At 36.6% G+C, this 18,647-nt stretch overlaps 2 protein-coding genes across 10 annotated transcripts in view; one reads left to right on the top strand and one right to left on the bottom strand.

Moving 5' to 3' along the window:
• The first annotated feature begins 953 nt into the window (after positions 1–953).
• LOC111798138 (probable carbohydrate esterase At4g34215) overlaps positions 954–18,647 on the top strand; it is a 25,627-nt gene continuing 7,933 nt past the window's right edge. The window contains exons 1-6 of one of the 8 annotated variants that reach the window (XR_002815656.1): positions 954–966; positions 1,769–1,777; positions 3,361–3,365; positions 5,535–5,538; positions 8,804–8,807; positions 15,692–16,312. Coding sequence is in view for 2 of the 8 variants with exons in the window: in XM_023681118.1 (XP_023536886.1) it covers positions 15,848–16,714 (867 nt within the window). In the remaining 6 variants the exon portion in view is untranslated. Of the gene's footprint in view, positions 967–1,768; positions 1,778–3,360; positions 3,366–5,534; positions 5,539–6,299; positions 6,302–8,803; positions 8,808–9,209; positions 9,216–13,230; positions 13,237–15,689; positions 16,794–18,647 lie in introns of those variants that run through there. The other 7 variants (XM_023681118.1, XM_023681117.1, XR_002815658.1 and 4 more) reach the window with 7 other exon arrangements.
• LOC111798137 (kinesin-like protein KIN-14L) lies at positions 5,744–14,250 on the bottom strand. Of its 2 annotated transcripts, none has more exons than XM_023681114.1 (19): positions 13,930–14,250; positions 13,543–13,700; positions 13,305–13,451; positions 12,979–13,225; positions 12,699–12,790; positions 12,546–12,617; positions 12,006–12,104; positions 11,299–11,376; positions 10,846–10,927; positions 10,573–10,668; positions 10,295–10,468; positions 10,107–10,213; positions 9,709–9,884; positions 9,242–9,406; positions 8,787–9,037; positions 8,110–8,273; positions 6,611–7,272; positions 6,261–6,448; positions 5,744–6,153 (listed from the first exon to the last, which is right to left on the bottom strand). In XM_023681114.1, exons 1-19 carry the CDS (start codon positions 14,000–14,002, stop codon positions 6,068–6,070), a joined length of 3,117 nt encoding a protein of 1,038 aa, XP_023536882.1. In that variant the 5' UTR covers positions 14,003–14,250; the 3' UTR covers positions 5,744–6,067. The 2 variants fall into 2 exon arrangements, with proteins under 2 accessions (XP_023536882.1, XP_023536884.1); XM_023681116.1 differs by having other exon boundaries at positions 11,299–11,373.

Genomic DNA, 18,647 nt, shown 5'->3' with positions numbered 1-18,647 from the left:
TAGAAAGATTAGTGTCTTGACATGACTAAGAAAGATGGTGCATTAGCTAAACACAAGAAGAGAAGATATGTAAGAAACATATTAGTCTACAAGATCTATAACCTAGAGCTTTGATACCAACGGTAATGACTCTAGATTTCAGTTACCTAAAGTCGCTACTGTCATTTTAGTCTAAGCTCATATGCAGAATTTTTCGATTTCTTTCTCTCTCCTTCCCGCAGTCATTTCCAACGTCTTTTCTCGTTTTTTTTCTTCCTCTATCTCTATGTTGACCTCTCCTCTTCTTTTCCATGAAGTTTCGTGGTTCGTAATTACCTACATTGATAGATCCACAAGATTTCTAAAAATTGAATCTATCTCTAACAACAATGGACGTTGGAGAGGCGTGGAAACATACCTTAGGTGGTTGTACACTCGTCGGGGATCTCTTTTGCGGGTGAGTTGGTCGTTTCAAGCGTCGTGATGCATGTTTCAAGCTCGCCAAAAAACTTCTCCATTTCTCTTTCTCTCTTCTGTTTTTTCTCTCACTCTCGTTTTCTTCCTTATGTTTTCTTCCTTGCATGTGGCTCTGAGGATGCGTAGGCGTCGTGGGGAAATTTTGGCGTGTTGTGGGACGTGGGCGCGGTTCTTTAAGTGTTGCCTCAAAACTCCAGCACCTCGCTGGAATTCTCGAGCTCCGGTGACGTCATTTCGCAAAAAAAAAATTCTAACAGTATGTTACAATTAGTCTTTGACTCTTGTTGCTTTGATATCGGAGTTGATCTGACCTCAACTTGATCAGAAATCTCTCTCCTCCTTGAAACTATCATGGTCAACGCTTCCGACCGACTCTTCTCTTCCTCTGTCTAGATGGTACTTCTATGTGACCATGTGTTGTTTCAAAGGTTTATCTGTCTCTCCCCTTCGGTGGAAGTGTTGGCTTGGTGTCTCTCCCCAGCCCGTAGGTGATCACTAACAGTGGTATTAGTGGATTTAATGAACCCAATTGTTAACAATAGCTAACTTGGGTTGAGCTATATGGCATTCATTCGTGGTTTGCCCCCTTAGGTGGAGATAAATACTTTGTATGACTTTCTTGTCTTGTGTCCCAGTGTTTTTGAATTGACCACGAGGTCTTTGTTGGGGTTGGCTCGTTCGAGCTTCCCTCTTCCAATACAGTAATGGCATCGAGCGTAGGTTCATCTTGGCTTAGATCTTGTCTCAACTGTACTGCTAACATCATTTCACCCCTCATGGCTGGCGAGTTTTTATCTGGATAATCGTCGGGTTTGACCCCGTTATTACTAAACTTTTTGTTAGGGACATGGGAATGACTTTGTATTTTAGTAGGAAGTCTATCCCTAACACGATGTCGAAGTCGTCCATCTTGATTATCATAAAGTCGGTTCGTCCAGTTCAAGTTTCCAGCTTGATGGGAATTCTCTTTGCAACTCCTAAGACAGGTAAGGCTGTCGAATTGACGGCCTTCATCTTCCCTGCTTCTCGAAGCCAAAGGATATTCAAGCGTTTTGCTTCGATCTCCGTCATGAAGTTGTGGGTGGCTCAAGTGTTGACGATAATGTTTCTGCCTGCTCTATGATTTACCCAAAACTCAACCTACATAAGACCGCATTCCACTTGCTCTTCTATCTCTTCCACTCTCTTCTGAAGAGCAGACAAGTACTTTAGCGCTCCCACGCGAGGGTGTCCAACAGTCCTAGCTAATGGTATTGCTTTTTCTACCATCTCATACTCAGCTTCTGAATTAATTTCGAGTTTTGCTTGTAAGACGCATAGTGTTGTCTTCTGTGCGCACTTAGATACTTGATGAGCCCCCTTACATATGAAGCAAGAAAGAAAGGGGGTCATGGCTTTGACTTTGGCTAGTCGGGCTGTGAGGTCTCCGCCATGGAGTCCTACCTCTTTATTTCGAGGACTTGTATCCCTCCTGGATCTATCACTTCCTCCACCTCGGGGGAGTTTGGTCAATAGTTCTTATTTTCTCCATTTGCGAATGCTCTATTCCGCCCCATCTCTTGAGGCTCTTTGCTATCAAGATCAAACAATTGTTTGACAATAGCATAGGTTGTGGAAAGGGTTTGGATTCTTTATTTATAGAGCTTGTTTTTCACCCACGACTTCAGCCCCTCGATGAAATTGAAGATCTTGTCTGTCTCGGACATATCACGAATATTTAACATAAGTCCAAAAAACTGCTTAATGTAATCTTGAGTACTGCCCATATGACTCAGTTCTCTTAATTTCCTTCTGGCGATTATCTCGACATTCCCTGCGAAGAATTGAGAGTGGAGTTCTTGTTTCAAGCTATCTCAAGTGTCCACAGTACATTGACCATCTTGAATGTCCTGTACTTGGACCTCCACCATAACTTTGCATCGTCGGCTAGATGCATTGTTGCCAATGTGACCTTCGCTTCCTCTGCCACAGTACTAGTGACTCGAAAGTATTATTTGTAGTCAAATATAAAGTTCTCTTGAGCCTTGGCATCTCGAACCCCACAAAAGGGTTTGGGCTCTGGGACCTTTATCTTGTTAAACTATGCTACGCCCCTAGTTGGGATTTGTCCCCCATCGCTCTCACAGTGAGGTTTAATCTGGCTCTTAGATCCGCCACTTCAGCCTTGACTACTCCAAACGCTTCTCTAAAGCAATCAAAAAAATATGAGACCATCTGGACGATTGCCAGTTGGGCATTGTCTAAGACCTCGATGCGCTCCTCTGTTCAGGCAATCCCCACGCTTGAAGCCACCAGCTCTTGTGGCCTTGTCTCCTAGGGCCTCGACCCTAGTCATTAATTTGCGGACAGGCATTGCTTCAAGGCAGCCCACCATCTCATTGAATCTGTCGGCTTTAGCGGCAATCTCATTCATGTGAGATAACAAAAGCATCATTCCATCAGGAACTTCACTCATGCAGAGTAACTATTCTTCGATTTTAGCTAATCAGTCAGCCTAAAACTTGTTCAGTTGTTTTGCAGCGGACATGTTTGTGTAAATTTTCCAAAGAACCTACTCGGCTCTAATACCACTTGTCACAATCGTATTCTTGCGATAGCGGTACAACGATTATGCGGTACTTGTTCTAACTAAGCGAACAAGTCAGCCGTGAGAAATTCGGACGTCACAAACAACGTCGGTGTATGTTCAAGCTTCGAGTCACATTGCGAGAAAAAGTTTAGAAAATGTGAGTGAGGAAATACATTTGAAAACGATTTGAAGAATTGAAGAAAACAATGTTATATGACTATAAGCAAATTAAGAAATATCACAGCCTAAATAATATATAACTCAGGGTAAGAAGAGAGGACAAATAGTCACATCCCCTATAATACATTTTGGGGCATTTTAGCCCCGACACATAGACATGGTTTTGGTGAACGGTCATACACCTCGTATTGACCCAACATGAAATGGTAAAGGCCTATTAAGATGAAAGCATGTAAAAGGGGTTTGGAACGGGCATGCTATCATGGACAACACGTCCTGGACAAGAAAGATCAGGATATCTGCCATGCAGCCACAGGCAACACACTTTGGACAAGCATAACAATGACACTTGGCATGGTGCACGACGGTTGATGTACCTTCAGGCGTTCGACTACAAGCCAGAAGAGCTAGCCTGACTAGTAGGCCTAAGGGGTGTGCGAGTCCGCCTGGTGGGTTTATGCTCCCACGTGTGGATTGTGTGTAGAGAAGTACTACACAACTAACTTGCCCGAACGAAGGTCACTTAAAAGAATACAGTTTTAAATGATAGGTCTCATTCTTGTGTTTCATTCCCTGCCTCTCTCAATAGTCGGGTCATTTACTCAGTATTTCTTAAAATACAGCCTTGTGCTACTCTTGGGCAAGACACTATTGTGTTGAGATTTATGCCCTTAGGCCTCTTAATCAATTATCCATTATGTGAAAGTTCAAGATTATTAATGTAATATTGAACCGTATGTGGTTGACATATAAGAGAATCGTGTTCAAGTAATAACTTAAAGGGTGTATAGTATATAGATAAGTTTGGATGTCTAATCCTGGTAACACTATTGATACGACCCACTTTGTAATCGTTACAAAAGATTTGATCCAAATCGTTTGTGGATACATGTGAGTGGAGGTATCATATACCATGAGTTTGTATAAGATTGGACCAAGAAATATTTAATCTCTCCTTATAAATCCGTTAATTGAGAAGATTAATATTTCACATGATGATCATATACGACTCAATCTTAATCCTGAGTGAGTTATGAACTCTTTCCTCTGAGAGCTTATCATTTAATTTGTCTGAGAGCTTATCTTTTAATTTGCATGGGTGAGAATGACCCTTATAGCGGATTCAATATATCTGCCATGTTGGGGACTTGACCAGAGGGGACATAATATCATGAGATGAAATTCCCTCATTTCCATATAGGGAAAATAGATGAGTTGTTCTCTTAAATACTGATTCCAATTCCACGACTTTGAACAATGGGGCTTCATCCTCTTATTTGTATGGAAGGGTTTATGAGTAGATCATAAACAAATTGTTAATTATAGAATTAGTGTATTTAAATAAGAAAATGGAATTACAGGGGTAAAACGGACTTTTGGCCCAATTGTAATGATGAACCACTCGTTAAGTGGAATGACCTATAGTTAATTAATAGAAATTGATTAATTAAAGAGTGTAATTAATTAAATTTGAATCACTTTTAATTTGTAGCTTCATAAGGCTTGTTTGCTTAGTAACACTAAAGAGTTTAATTTAATTAAAAAAACAAATCAAGTATTTAAATTATTAAATATAAATGAAGAATATATATATATATATATATTAATGCGAAGAATTCAAATTAATATATATTAGATGTATTAAAAGATAAAAATATATTTATTTTATTTGATACATTAAATATTAAAATGATTAATATAGATTGATATATTAAATAAAAAAAATATTTAAAATTTAAATGAGAAGTGAGATATTTAAGTATGATTCGAATAAAAATCCGATATATTAAATATTCAAATATATTATTTAATAAATATTTTCTAGCGGTTTAGTTTATTTTGTGTATTCATCTCACTCTCACATTCTTACCAGATAATGAAACTCTCTCTTTAGAGAATTCTATTTAAACTATTTTATTTTTTTTGTTTTTTTTTTTCATTTCAAAATTGTCANTTTTTTCAAGAACTTTTCACCAGTTTTGAGCTCGTGTTCGAGTCATTTTTTTTACTACTATTTTGTCATTTTTTTACTACTATTTTACAAAGATAGTCTAAATTAGAAATCTTCTCATCAATACTATCTTTATACTATGATTAATACAAGTTTTTTTCTTCTAATGTTATATAGATATTTATAAAGATATTGATTAAAGCTGTGAGGGGAAGCCCGAACGGAAAAGCCTAAAGAGGACAATATATGCTAGCAGTGAATCTGGGCCTTTACAAATGGTATCAGAGCCAGACACCGGACGATGTGTTAGCCTTCCCATTGTTCCCCGAAGGGGGTAAACACGAGACCGTGTGCTAGTAAAGACGCTAGGCCTCAAAGGGGGGTGAATTTGGTGGCGGTCCCATATCGATTGGAGAAAGGAACGAGTGCCAGCAAAAACGTTGGACCCCGAAGGGGGTGGAATCAATGTTCAATGAGTCATAGAACCGACCAGCTCAACTACTCAGTTCGATTTTTTCAAGCTTGAGCTCCAACTTTTATCTTTTTTTCTTCTTATGCACAAAAAATGGGTTTTCCATTGAAATCCATTTGGCCCAAGCTGGTAATTTAGTTTTCATCAAGCTGTGAAGAATTACAGTAAGTTCTCTTGGACAGCAGAGAGGCAAGGCAAGCCTACACTATATGATTGCATGAAAAACTAAATCTCTAGCTATACAAAGAAGAAATCAACACCAATTCTACGATGGAAAGAACTAAGAGAGTTCATCCCCACCTAAAAATGGACAGTCAAAGTAAAAATCAGTCAACATCAGGCTTTAAATTTAAAGCTCTATACTACAAAAATTACCTCCAGTCACTTCTCTGCTCAAATTTGAATCACGCTCTTCCCCCAGCATCCGCTCTATACACGATTACAGCCACCGCTTGGTTACCTGGGTCGACTGACGGATCGGAGGAGGGGTCCTCGCATTTCTAGTGTCTAATACTTTTTGAACATCTGCAGAACACAACATCAAGCTCAACATTAAGCTCAGAGCCTCAGAGTCCAGTTTTAACAATGAATAACTTCCATATCTATTACTGTTCAAATCGAGTTTTACTAACTTGAATCAGTTGGTTTGCCTCCAAGAGATGATCTTCGAGACGTGCTCGACCCTGTCATTTGGATGCCAGTTAGTGATTGCCTCCTTTGCATCCTTGAATTAGTTGTCAATGGTGATATGTCAAGATTAACATTACAAGTAGATGTAGCTTGCACCGGGGTATGCAATTCTGTCACATTCTGTCGGTTCCTGCAACATTGCTGGGAAGAGTTGGTTAAAAAATTCATATCTATAAACAAACATTACTCTTCTCCTTTTAGTAACACAGCTGAAATTGACGATTGCCTCAAGGTTGGCCTAGCATGCATTGTGTAAAGCGCCAAATTATAACATAATTTAGATAGAACCTGCCTTTTCTCAGAGCCATTAATCAGCTTCCCAATGGTCCTCATGGATCTTCTTATTCGAGACCCTTTTCCACTTGCTGTACTATTCAGATTGGGTGTCTGGGCGTCGGTGGGAAACATTGCATCGCTTTGCATTTGATTCTGGATGTCATTTCTAACATGCTTTGGTGGTTCAGGAGTCTTTGGCAGCTGAAGGCTAGGGATTCGAGTACCTTTAGTGTCGATCATACGCTTCATATAACTAGCACCTTGAGGACTTCGAGCAGGAGCCTTATGGTTCATCTCCAATGCAACGGTGCCATTACTGTTGCTATGAGAAACTCTAGAGATAGGTACTGAGTTTTGAACTATGCTACATTTCTGGAATGTCAGAGCCTGATTCTTACTTCCATCTTCTACTAGCTTCGTCAGTAAACCATCGTTGTTAATACATTTTGGACCCTCCAAACTTGATCTTCTGGTGCGTATAGAGGGCGTCTTTGAGCCCTTTCCCATCGCTTCTTTGGACAGTAACTCGGTCTTAGCACTGCTGCAATTTTCAATGCTCAACCTTCGAGGGCGTGGAGGAGTTCTCTCAGCTACTTGTCTTGGTGACCTAGGTGCCTTTGACTTATTTGAGGCCCATTCAACTTCATTATTAGCCAGAGCTTTCTTAAGATTCTCAACCTGTATAGTGATAAGAAGAAATAATCTCATCACAGGGATTTAACAACATACAATGGGCAAAGACATACATACCAGCGGCCATTGCCCTAATTGCACTTCTACATAATAGAATTTTCAGAAAGAATCAAAATATGCGGAAAGTAATATCAAACAGCACTTTCACACATCCTTGTAGGTGGCCACTTGATGAACAAAAATTCAAATATATAACCAAACCTTTGATGAAAATTATCCATCTCATCACTGAAACATTATGGTCTATGAATTTTGTCCTTGCAATTTTAAAAGTTATATTTCATCCCTAAACTTTAATTTGATATCCATATTAAATTTTGTTAATGTATAAGATAACCACGTAGCATCACATATATCATTTACACTCACTTAATAACAGTATGAGAGACTTCCATGGTTTGTTCTATTCCCACTATTTTAATGATGTTTAAATTTGGTACCGAACAAGATCGACCCCGTGGCTGCATTAATTTTACATGGATACAGTATTTGGAGTAAATCATTTTTTTAGTCCCTCGTCGACTAAAAGTAACATGACAGCCAACATCTAAATAGACAATATAAGCACTATGTCAATATCTTGCAATAATACCATTTAGTAGGATGGTAAAATACATTACTGGTACAGGAACCAAATAACGCATAAAAAGTAAAAATAAAAGATAAAATTTAACAAAGAGAATTCGCGTACTATCCAACCATGAGAGAATTGAAGTACTAGGGATGGAAAATTTAAACACAATTAAAATGATGTAACAAATAATAAAAGGCATTAGATTAGAGGAAGTGTACATTGTGGGAGTTAGTTGCATTGAAGATTACCTGAGCCTTCAGTTGCACGACTTCACTGCTTTCCTTGTTCAAGCAAGCAGAACCAAGTTCAACAGTCGAAACATTTTGAGCAAATTTCAAAGTGCTTAAAGTTTCACTGAAAGAATCTTCTTCTGGACTTACATGTGCAAACATTACTGTTTTGGCATGTCCACCTACAGAGTAAATTTCCAAGAGAATCTTTGTCAATATATTAGATCAAAGGATCATCATACAGAAACTTCTCAATGGAAAAAGTTAATTTAGAACGTAATGGAAACCATTAGAAATGGTAGGCTTGAAACACTAATAAAGCACTTTAGAAAAAAGATAAGTTTAGTAGTATGTTTGATGTTTGGTTGTACACATTTAAAAGTATTTTTGAAGTACTTGATTGGGCAAAAACAGTATAGTGTATAAGGCATTCGATAGTACTTTCCGAAAGCATATTTATATTATTTATGACTATAAAATTTCAAGGATCAAATGTCATATTTCCAAATGCACTTTTATGTTAATCCCCACTTGTTATCAATTCTCTCCAACATGGAACAAATGCAATATTACTCTATCTAATCCAATGTCACTTGATATTAATCATAACTAGAAGACCGAAGGCAACCTCCATCACTTTATAATATTAAAGAAAAAACCGTAAAAGAAAGTGGCAATCAGAGCAATTACTGTACCTAGAGAATCCTGCAAGAGAAGTGTGAGTTTACTATTTCTGTAAGGAATATGAGAATTCTTTTGGGCTAAAGCCATGATCACATCTCCTAAACAAGAGAGAGACTTATTAATATACTGCGCCTCCTTAAGCCTATCTCCCGTCACCTCAGACTTGTCGATCCTTTCGCTTCCTGCAAGATCTACCAAATGTAGGCAGCTGCGAATGGAGCTCCCAGAATTGTCCTTTCCATGAACATAAACAGTCAAAATACTGCACACACATGAAAAAACATCGTCACACATCCCAATCATGATTTATTTAGATAACAAGCTAACATATCATTCAACTACAATAATGCAAGAAAATCTAGCTATATTAAATTGTCAGGATATGAAATAAGCTATGACTAAACAGGAGCAACATATACTGAATATTACAATAGAGAAGGGTGAGCATGCCACAATAATAGTTGACCTGTGTGAACGGCTACTTTGATTGTTCATAGAAGTGAAACTCACTGCACGATTCAACTCTCCAAGTTTTATTAGATTGAGAACATCAGCAGTTGATTTGACAGAATGTCGGGTTGCATCTGGAAGGCTCAATCCAGTGTCACTAGTACAGCTTCGAATCTCTAATTTATAATTAGTTAAAGATATAAAGTCAAACATAAAGAATATTCACAAAAAAAATCTAAAAGTTAACCTGAGCCCATAGATTAGAGAAGTTTTCACAATAAAATAAACGGCAGGCAGAGGTATTAGGTAGTTTTATTTTCACGAGAACAAAGGTATTTCATAGTGACGAATCAAATGTAAAGAAAATATACAAAATCATATACAAGGACAGCTAACGAGAAATCTGCTTTTTAAAGAAATAGAATCTAGACAAATCAGAATTTTGACAAAAATAAAATAAAATAGAAAGTAGGGCAAGGATATTTGGTAATTGATGATTCTGCAACAAGAAGGTCTCGTACTTGTTCATTGTAAATTTCAACCATTTGGACATTGATTTCATAATCTATGTCCTTCCTTACATTCTGGATCTGAAATAGATCATTAAGAGCTAGATAATTGATTCCAAAGTCTTTGTCAGCTCCACCAGATGGACCATTCTGTCAAGATATAATACATTTAGGAGGGAGAACTAATCAAGGAATGCATAATCATTAGTAAACTAATTGCATATTGTATTTCTTTTTTTTCTATTGGGATGAGTTTGACTTCTGCAATTACTTTCTTTTAAGATACTTCATTCTTTGTTACGAAGCATTAGTTATTTACAAAGGGAAATGCTTGGAATGAGACGAAATCTGCAAACGTGGATATCTTCTTACCATGGTGTGCGTTTTTCCTGATCCAGTTTGACCATAGGCAAATACGCATACATTGTAACCGTCCATCACAGATCTAATTAATGGTTGAATATCCTTGAAGACATCATCTGAACAACATAAATAAAGAAGCACTTGTCAGCAAACGAGTAGAAGTAAAGTAACATTATAAACTACCATAAATGATATACCTTGCTTTGCAGCTGGGCCAAATACACGATTAAACCGAAAAACCTTTCTTCCGTATTTTTTGGGTTTTAATGGATCCAATAGCATTAATGAACCATCCTCCCCAATAAATTCTATCGCTTCTTTTGATGAACAATTGAACGAGGGCCTTATTCTGCAGTAAACTCGAATATTGCCTAAATAAAATAAAGATAAGAACATTTTGATTATTTGAGGATCTCTGATCAAATTGGTTGTCAAAAAGATTTGTTTGTACGTCTGTATCATTAGGCATACTAACCCTTTAAATCTTGGACCATGTTATACAGGCTCCGATTCTCCTGAACCACATTATGATAACCAAGAGCAGCATTTGATAGCTCTTGCACTTGATTTTCTGAAACCCAAAAAGAAACGACTTGAGAATTATCAACAAAGTCAAGCCCTGAAAGAAAGTATGAGGAAAAAGGAGACTAATACTGACAATAGGTTCATGAAAAATATAACTTTAGGCACTTAAAGTGCCTTCCCTAATTCAAATAAAGGAAAAATGTTGTTCTAATTGCGAAATTACCTAGGTCCTTCAAGTCTCTTTGTAACTGAGACTGCAAGTCATAAAATTCCAACTTTGTTTTAGATAGAAGAGCTTTGAGATCCTGTATGATAAAGAAGATATTATATAACAATCCAGCTTCATAGAGGCACATACTTGTGATGTCTCTATTTCATTTATGCATCATCTGGAGTTTCAAATGGAACCCTCGTACTTAAGAATTGAAGCAATAAAAAAGCTAAAAGACTACAGTCCAACTAAACAGAACAAATATAAACGCATTTTCAAAATCATATTAAAAAAATTTATATTTGAAGGGCAATATTTAAACAATGAAAAAACATATTCAAGTCATCCATTTTCAACACAATTTACCAAAAATTCAGGCCTCTCCACTATTTCCATGCTTCTGACAAACCAGTTAACATCCAAAAAACAATGCATACAGATTAGATGAGAACGACAAGAAATTACCAAAAGTTCCTTCTCTTGAGTATAAAATAGTTCGCCGTGATTGCAGCTTTTCTTTTTGTAGCAAGCTTTGCATCGCTTCTAGGAATATGCATAAGCTGACGTTAGCATATTTGATGAAGTTGAAAATAAATTATATTCGGTATATCAATCTAAACTAGTTATATTAGTATTAACATTGTGAGTATTAAATCAGCATGCATATTGATTAGTATGAGGTAATATAAATACGTTGTGTGTACACAAAATGTCTAGCTATTACAAAACTAACTACCTGAATTAAAAGGTAACTAACCAACTAACTCAATAACTAATGCGACAAAGGTTAAATTAATTCACTTATGAAAATTAAGAGCTTTAACTAATACAATAAATTCACTTATTAAAAACAGTTCGAGCGGTAACTGACTTTATGATCGAGAATATAATAACTTATCCATTTGAACTATGAATTGATACAATTATTTATGTAGAGCTTTAATCGATCCAACCCACAAAGTTTAGGGGTATAAAGTGATTTCTCCCTTATTTATGTTATCAAATATGCACTAACCCAGTTTTCCATCATTTGATGGGTTTAGGTATTCAATTGTCAATTTTGAAATTAAGCAACCAAATAGACTCTTTACCCAAATCTTAAAGAATTATTTACATTTGAAGAAAGAAAACAATATAGTTCAAGAAAAGCAAAACAAACAAAATATGCATACCTGTGAATTGTCAAGGGTCGTAATGTCATCTAAAACTATATCTGAACGAGCTAGGAAGCTGCTTCTTTCTTTTAATTCATCTTTTAAACCTGTATCAAACTTTTGGAAAAAAAAAAAAAAAAAAAAGTAGATACTTTTCAGTTATGATAGAATTTTACTGAAATTATACTTGACAAAGGAAAAAGAGATATTCAAATGAACAAGATCCAATTTTCAAAAGACTTGCAGTTGAGCTTTCTGGTTGGAAAGCAAATAAAGAAAATGGTTGTATAACATAAATCTTCTATAACTAGATGAAATTTAGTGTCATACGATCAGGATCATGTGCATCATTCTTAATAATAAGGATACTGGATTAATGTAGTAGTATACAACAATACTAGGTGGATGGATGGATGTCCCTTTCATTCATCAAAATTCACGGTGAGTCTCACATTCCAACTGGTCAACTTTTACTTTTATAATATTAGGAACAATTAAATGGGTTTTTAGAAAAAATAAGTAAAAGTGTAAGACATTTTCTCAATCTAAAAGACTGACCTCTGAAAAGCTTTCTTGAAGCGATTTGTCTGAACAAATTGATACAACCTTTTGGAATACCCTAACTGGATCCTGTATATAAGCTAGGAAGTCATAAAAGAAAGAAAACAAGTAAAAACTAACCCTAAAATTAGTAATAAACTTTTAGTCAACCTTATCTCCATTTCTTAGAGAAACAAGAAGGTCCCCATCAAAATTTTCCTTTTCTTGAACCAGGCAATCAACGAGTGACTTGACAATTAGTTCTAGACAAGTCACAGAAAACACAGTGTTAGAGTATGATAAAACCAGTGCTCAATCATGATAGAGTAACGTATAATCGAAAAGGCTGACTTTCAATTATATCTCATATCATCTTCACATGCATCTTCTAGTCGACTTAGAATGAATGTGCTACAATACAAGCATAAATTGAAGGAAGGGCTTCTCAAACCTTCAAGTCCTGCATTTTCGCTTCCAACAGGAAGTCGTTTCTCACTCATCGCAGACATATCCAAGCGTCTACAAGAGCCCAATGAAATTGTGGACAAAGGTCTTGGAAGCGTCTTCTTAGCAGAATGTAAAACCAGAGGAGATGATTTCACGTGTTTGTGAAATCCATTTTCATTACTCATCTGTTTGGACTCATGAAGAGATTTCAAAGCCAAAACACAATCCACTACCTTTGCCTCAAATGTATCCTAAGGGAAAAGTCATGGTTTCAGGACTCAGTAACATATAATAGAAAAGCTCACATACATTCAAATTGAAGAAAAATACCCTTTCTAAATCTGAAGCTTCAAAAGCAGGCAGATTTAGGTCTCTTGCAGCAACCAAAAAGTTCCGAACGTTCTCAAAGTATTGATAGGCAGGCAATGGCTGACACTCCCACGTAAGTGATTGTAAAGGGCATGGGTTATCCACCACCTTCAATTTATTCACAAGAATATAAGTGATGGTCCGAAAATGAAGTTGGCCACACAAGTTTGAAAAAGAAAATCAATAACAATTACAAAACCTTGGGCACTGATCCTGGTTGAATCTTGTTAATTGCATTACACAAGACAAGGCCATTTCTCAAGCAAGAAATAAACTCCATCTCTGATGGCTGAGTAGGCAGGCCGAGTGGGCCAACAAAGCTTTCAAGCCACCTAACAGCTTCATACCGCCTCCAAGCTGTAAAATTAAACAATTAGACTTCAATTACCCAATGGATTCTCAAATACAAACCACCACATCTATCAGAAATCTAGAAAAACACAGGAATCAAGATCAGACTAGGACAAGATTGGTAACCTAAGATTACTTACTTCACAAGTAGCATCATAAAGGAGGGGGAAAAAAGGAACAAATGAATAATGAATAGATCAACAAGATTCCAGAACGGAAGAAAAAGAAAACCAACCAGCTTCTTCAGCTCTTCTTGATGCGAGAGTCAAACTAAAATTATGGAGTCCATTTATTGAAGAATAATCCATTGAAACGCAACCTTCTTACTTCTATTCTATCAAACTGAATATGAATAAGCAATGCAGTTCTACTGTCCTAGGACGTATGGTTCCAGGGGCGAACGCAGTTCTTTAGGCCGTAATTGATGAGTCGTCTTCCGAATCATATAAACAAAGAACCGCCACGAGGTAGTCGGAAAATGGCACAGTCGAAATCGCCGGAGAGACTGTAAAAGGAAGAGATTCAGTTCTGGAGATGAACCCTAATATGAGAAATCAAGCCGTTGGTGCACAGTCCTTTTGAGGGAATTTTAAAAAATGGGCCCAAGAAGTTTCAAATTTGAAATATAAAGTTTTCTTTATACCTGCCACGTGAGCAAGAAAAAGCCTTGCATGCCAAATTACTTTTTTACCCCCCATTTTATTGAATAAATTTGAAAATTTCGATTTTTTTAGGGTTCTTAGATAATCTATGTAAAAACTTAATCTCAGCGCTAATAGATATTATCTGCTTTATTTCATTACGTATTGTCGTTAGTCTCACGATTTTAAAACGCTCCTAATAATAAGGAAAGGTTTCCACATCCTTTTAAGGAATGTTTCATTCATCTCTCAAACCGACAATATGAGATCTCACAATTTACTCTCTTGGGGGTCAACGTTTTCGCTGGCACACCGCCCAATATCTGGATCTGATATCATTTCTAACTGCTCAAGCCCACTACTAACAAATATGGTTTGTTTTAACCCGTTATGTGAGAGCGTGTTTATGCCCACTGCTAAATTTGGAATTTGACGATTGATCAGGATATTTATGAATATCTCTATCACTCTATCGTGTTGAACTAGATTATGAGTTTAATTATGGCATCCTTGTTTCACAATAGATCTATATAGGTGTAACACTCGAGTCCCGACGGTTCACACTTTTAGGATTTTATTGAGAGCCTTAAAAGAATCGAGAAAGAATCGAAGGTATGATTTATGGATTCAAGAATGTCGTTTTCCCATTTATCTGAGTATTTAGATGTGTAATTACTTCTAAAAAGTTGGAAGACAAGACGTTAGAAAGATCCATTTTCAATTAAGGTCCAAGAACGGTAAGAATTCAAGAAACGATAACTTTGAATGTGTTTATCGTTTTTGGAAATTGGTAGTCGATAGAAGATAAATAGACGACTGTGTATGTTCGAGAGGAATTCAGTGGTAACTAAAATGCTAAGCTCTAGTACTCTACCGAAACTATATATCAATTTCGATAAATTACTATAATAGAAATACCAAAAACTATCTATCAGTAGCATTACTGAGTATCGAGTCTACACGTGGATTACACACGTGCACATGGATCCACTACGTTGGCTAGTTAACGTACTCCTAGGCCGACTATGGACTAGTACACATTCACACTACTAAAAACTGACACAAAAGAAAGAAGTACGAATAATATCGCATGAATGAGGTCCCACATTAAAAATCATGATTCAACTAAATAATGGATGCAATACTTCCATATTAGTCACGTGCACAGGTTGAAGTTTTATTTTTATACTTCTATATATAGATATATTAGACAAATTAGGTGTGATCTAACATCTAAAAATACTCCCGATCCACAAATATTGACAAATTGAAATTGATTTTGAAACTTAAATAATACTAAAAATAGAATCAAAATTAAGTATAAAAAGTGAGGATAACTGGGAAAGGAATGAAGAGGCATAGATCAATTATAAAATAGAAGGAGAGTGATAAGCGTTTTAACGGGAGAGTAGTTGTGTCTGTGCAAATAGACACAAAAAGTTATCAATTCTTTTAGTGTGCAAATAAACACAAAAAGTTATCAATTCTTTTAGACAGACACAAGGGGCCAAAATGGTTTTGCTAAAACTATCAATCTTGTTGTGTATGATATTGTTTAGCCCTTCCCTTTCAGGGGCTACTTCTCCCACCAACATATTCATCCTTGCCGGTCAGAGCAACATGGCTGGTCGAGGTGGGGTAGAGAAAATTCAAAACGGAAAACTTGTGTGGGATGGAAAGGTCCCATTGGAGTGTCAATCCGACCCATCCATCCTACGGTTGAACCCTGAGCGCCAATGGGAGATAGCACATGAACCTCTCCATTTGGGGATTGACATTAGTCACACTCCAGGGATTGGTCCGGGGATACCGTTTGCTCACCAGTTCAAAGAAAAAGCTGGACAAAAGGCAGGCACCGTGGGTTTAGTTCCTTGTGCTAGAGGTGGCACTTTAATTGAACAATGGATAAAAAACCCTAGCAATCCTAGTGCAACTTTTTACCAAAATTTCATTGAACGAATTAAAACATCAGAAAAAGAAGGTGGAGTTGTGCGTGCTTTGTTTTGGTATCAAGGAGAAAGCGATGCGGCTATGAATGACACCGCTCAAAGATACAAAGACAACTTAAAGAAGTTCATCACCGACATCCGCAATGATATAAAACCTAGATTTTTACCGGTCATTATTGTTAAGATATCCATGTATGACTTTTTTATGAAGCACGATACTCATAACTTGCCGGCAGTGAGAGCAGCTGAAGATGCCGTCCAAAAAGAGCTTCCAGACATCATTACTATCGACTCTTGGGAGTTACCTATAAACTTGACCACATTTGAAGGCTTTTCGTGGGATCATGGTCATTTTAACACGGAAACAGAGATTGTTTTGGGTAAATGGTTGGCAGACACATATCTCGCCCACTATGGTCATTTACTTTGATCTTATTATGTATCATTCTCTCCTCTCTATTGATTGATCTATTATTCTATCTCAATAAAAATATTTAAATCACGTCTATTTGAACCTTAACATATTTAATACTAGGTAGAAGTGTTTTCTTTATTTAAATAATAAAAAATATAATCAAATTTTGTTTCTTATTACCCAAAAAAACAAAAGTTTAAAATCAAAATGGTAACCTAGAGCTACCAACGAGACAATGTAACGAGAGGATGTTAGTAGTCTGCGGTAGAGTTACCAACGAGACAATGTAGCAACTTGGGAGACAATGTAGCAACTTGGGTAAGGAAAATAGACAAGAGAATATTAAGAATAGAGAGAACTAGAAATATAGTACTCTCCTCCTATTCGAATAAAATTGGCTATTATATAGAATACACTAAAAACAAGGAAATGTAAATCTAATCTAATTCAAATAACTAAATGGGAATGTAAATCAGATCTAATTCAAATAACTAAATCACATCAAATCTAAATTAAACCTAACCATTCCTCCCTTCAACTGACCTAACCATTCCTCCCTTCAACTGAACAACAATTCCTCCCTTCAACTGAACACAAATAGTATTCTGTTTATATCTATGTCTTCAAGAAAGCATCCAATTTTAGTGGTTTAGTCATCACATCAGCTAACGGGTCCTATGTGCCACAATGCACCAACTCCGGCCGTGCATTACTAGGTTTTTTGAAAGCTTGATAGCAGAGCTACTATCATAGTGAATAATAGTTGACTTGTCTTGATTCTGACAGCTTTTCCAACACCCTTTTAACCATACTGCATGGCATGCACATGAAGCTGCAGATAGACTTACTATTGGTTGTTTCTTTGATGACCATAATACTGCTCCAGAACTCAATAAAAACACATAGCCTGAAGTGCTCTTTCTCTCATCCAAATTCCACATAATCACTGTGTATGCAACAAAATATAGAAAATTTCGAGCGTTTCCTTCAAATAATGTATTTTGGTGTGGGTAAATGAAGCTCGTGGGATTCTCCATATATCTACTAATTAGACTCGCTACAAACATTATGTCAGGTCGAGTTGTGAGATAATTAAGACTGCCTATAACTTGCTTATAATAAGTTTTGTTTATTCCATCTTCATCTTTCATAAGTTTCCATTCCAAACTATTTCAGCATCTCCAAAGCATACTTCTTCTAACTTATAAAATATCACTAGATTTTTGTAAGACTTCAAAGCTAAGAAAATACCTCATCTTACCAAGATCTGTCATGTCAAACTCATTCTTCATGAAATTTTTANTTATAAAATATCACTAGATTTTTGTAAGACTTCAAAGCTAAGAAAATACCTCATCTTACCAAGATCTGTCATGTCAAACTCATTCTTCATGAAATTTTTAAACTCGGTAAACATTAATTCATCATTTCCAGTAAACCTGAGATCATCAACATAGAGACTTACAATTAATACTTTGGATTCTTTTCCTCTCTCGAAGAAAAAAGTATGCTCATAGTCACATTTCTCAAAACCTTCCTTCGTAAAATAGGCTTCTATACGGCTATACCAAGCACGTGGAGCTTGCTTAAGCCCATATAGTGCCTTCTTTAACTTGTAAACCTTCTGCTCATGTCCCTTCCGCACATATCCATAAGGTTGCTCCACAAAGATCTCTTCATTCAAATCACCATTTAGAAATGCAGATTTCACGTCCAGCTGATAGATGGACCAGCCTCTTTGAGCTTCAAGTTCTACCTCCAAACGAATTGTCTCCATGCGCGCAACTGGTGCAAATACTTAAGTATAGTCTACCCCATGCTGTTGAGTATACCCCTTGGCTACAAGCCTAGCCTTGTATTTGTCGACTTCTCCATTTTCATTGAATTTCGTCTTATAAATCCATTTTACTCCAACCTTCTTTCCGCCCTCAGGTAACTCTATCAATTC

The sequence above is a fragment of the Cucurbita pepo genome, chromosome LG07 (assembly GCF_002806865.2).
Source record: "Cucurbita pepo subsp. pepo cultivar mu-cu-16 chromosome LG07, ASM280686v2, whole genome shotgun sequence".
Lineage (NCBI taxonomy): Eukaryota > Viridiplantae > Streptophyta > Magnoliopsida > Cucurbitales > Cucurbitaceae > Cucurbita > Cucurbita pepo.
The sequence above is the reverse complement of the archived record's forward strand: the minus strand, read 5'-3'. Positions and strand labels throughout refer to the sequence as shown.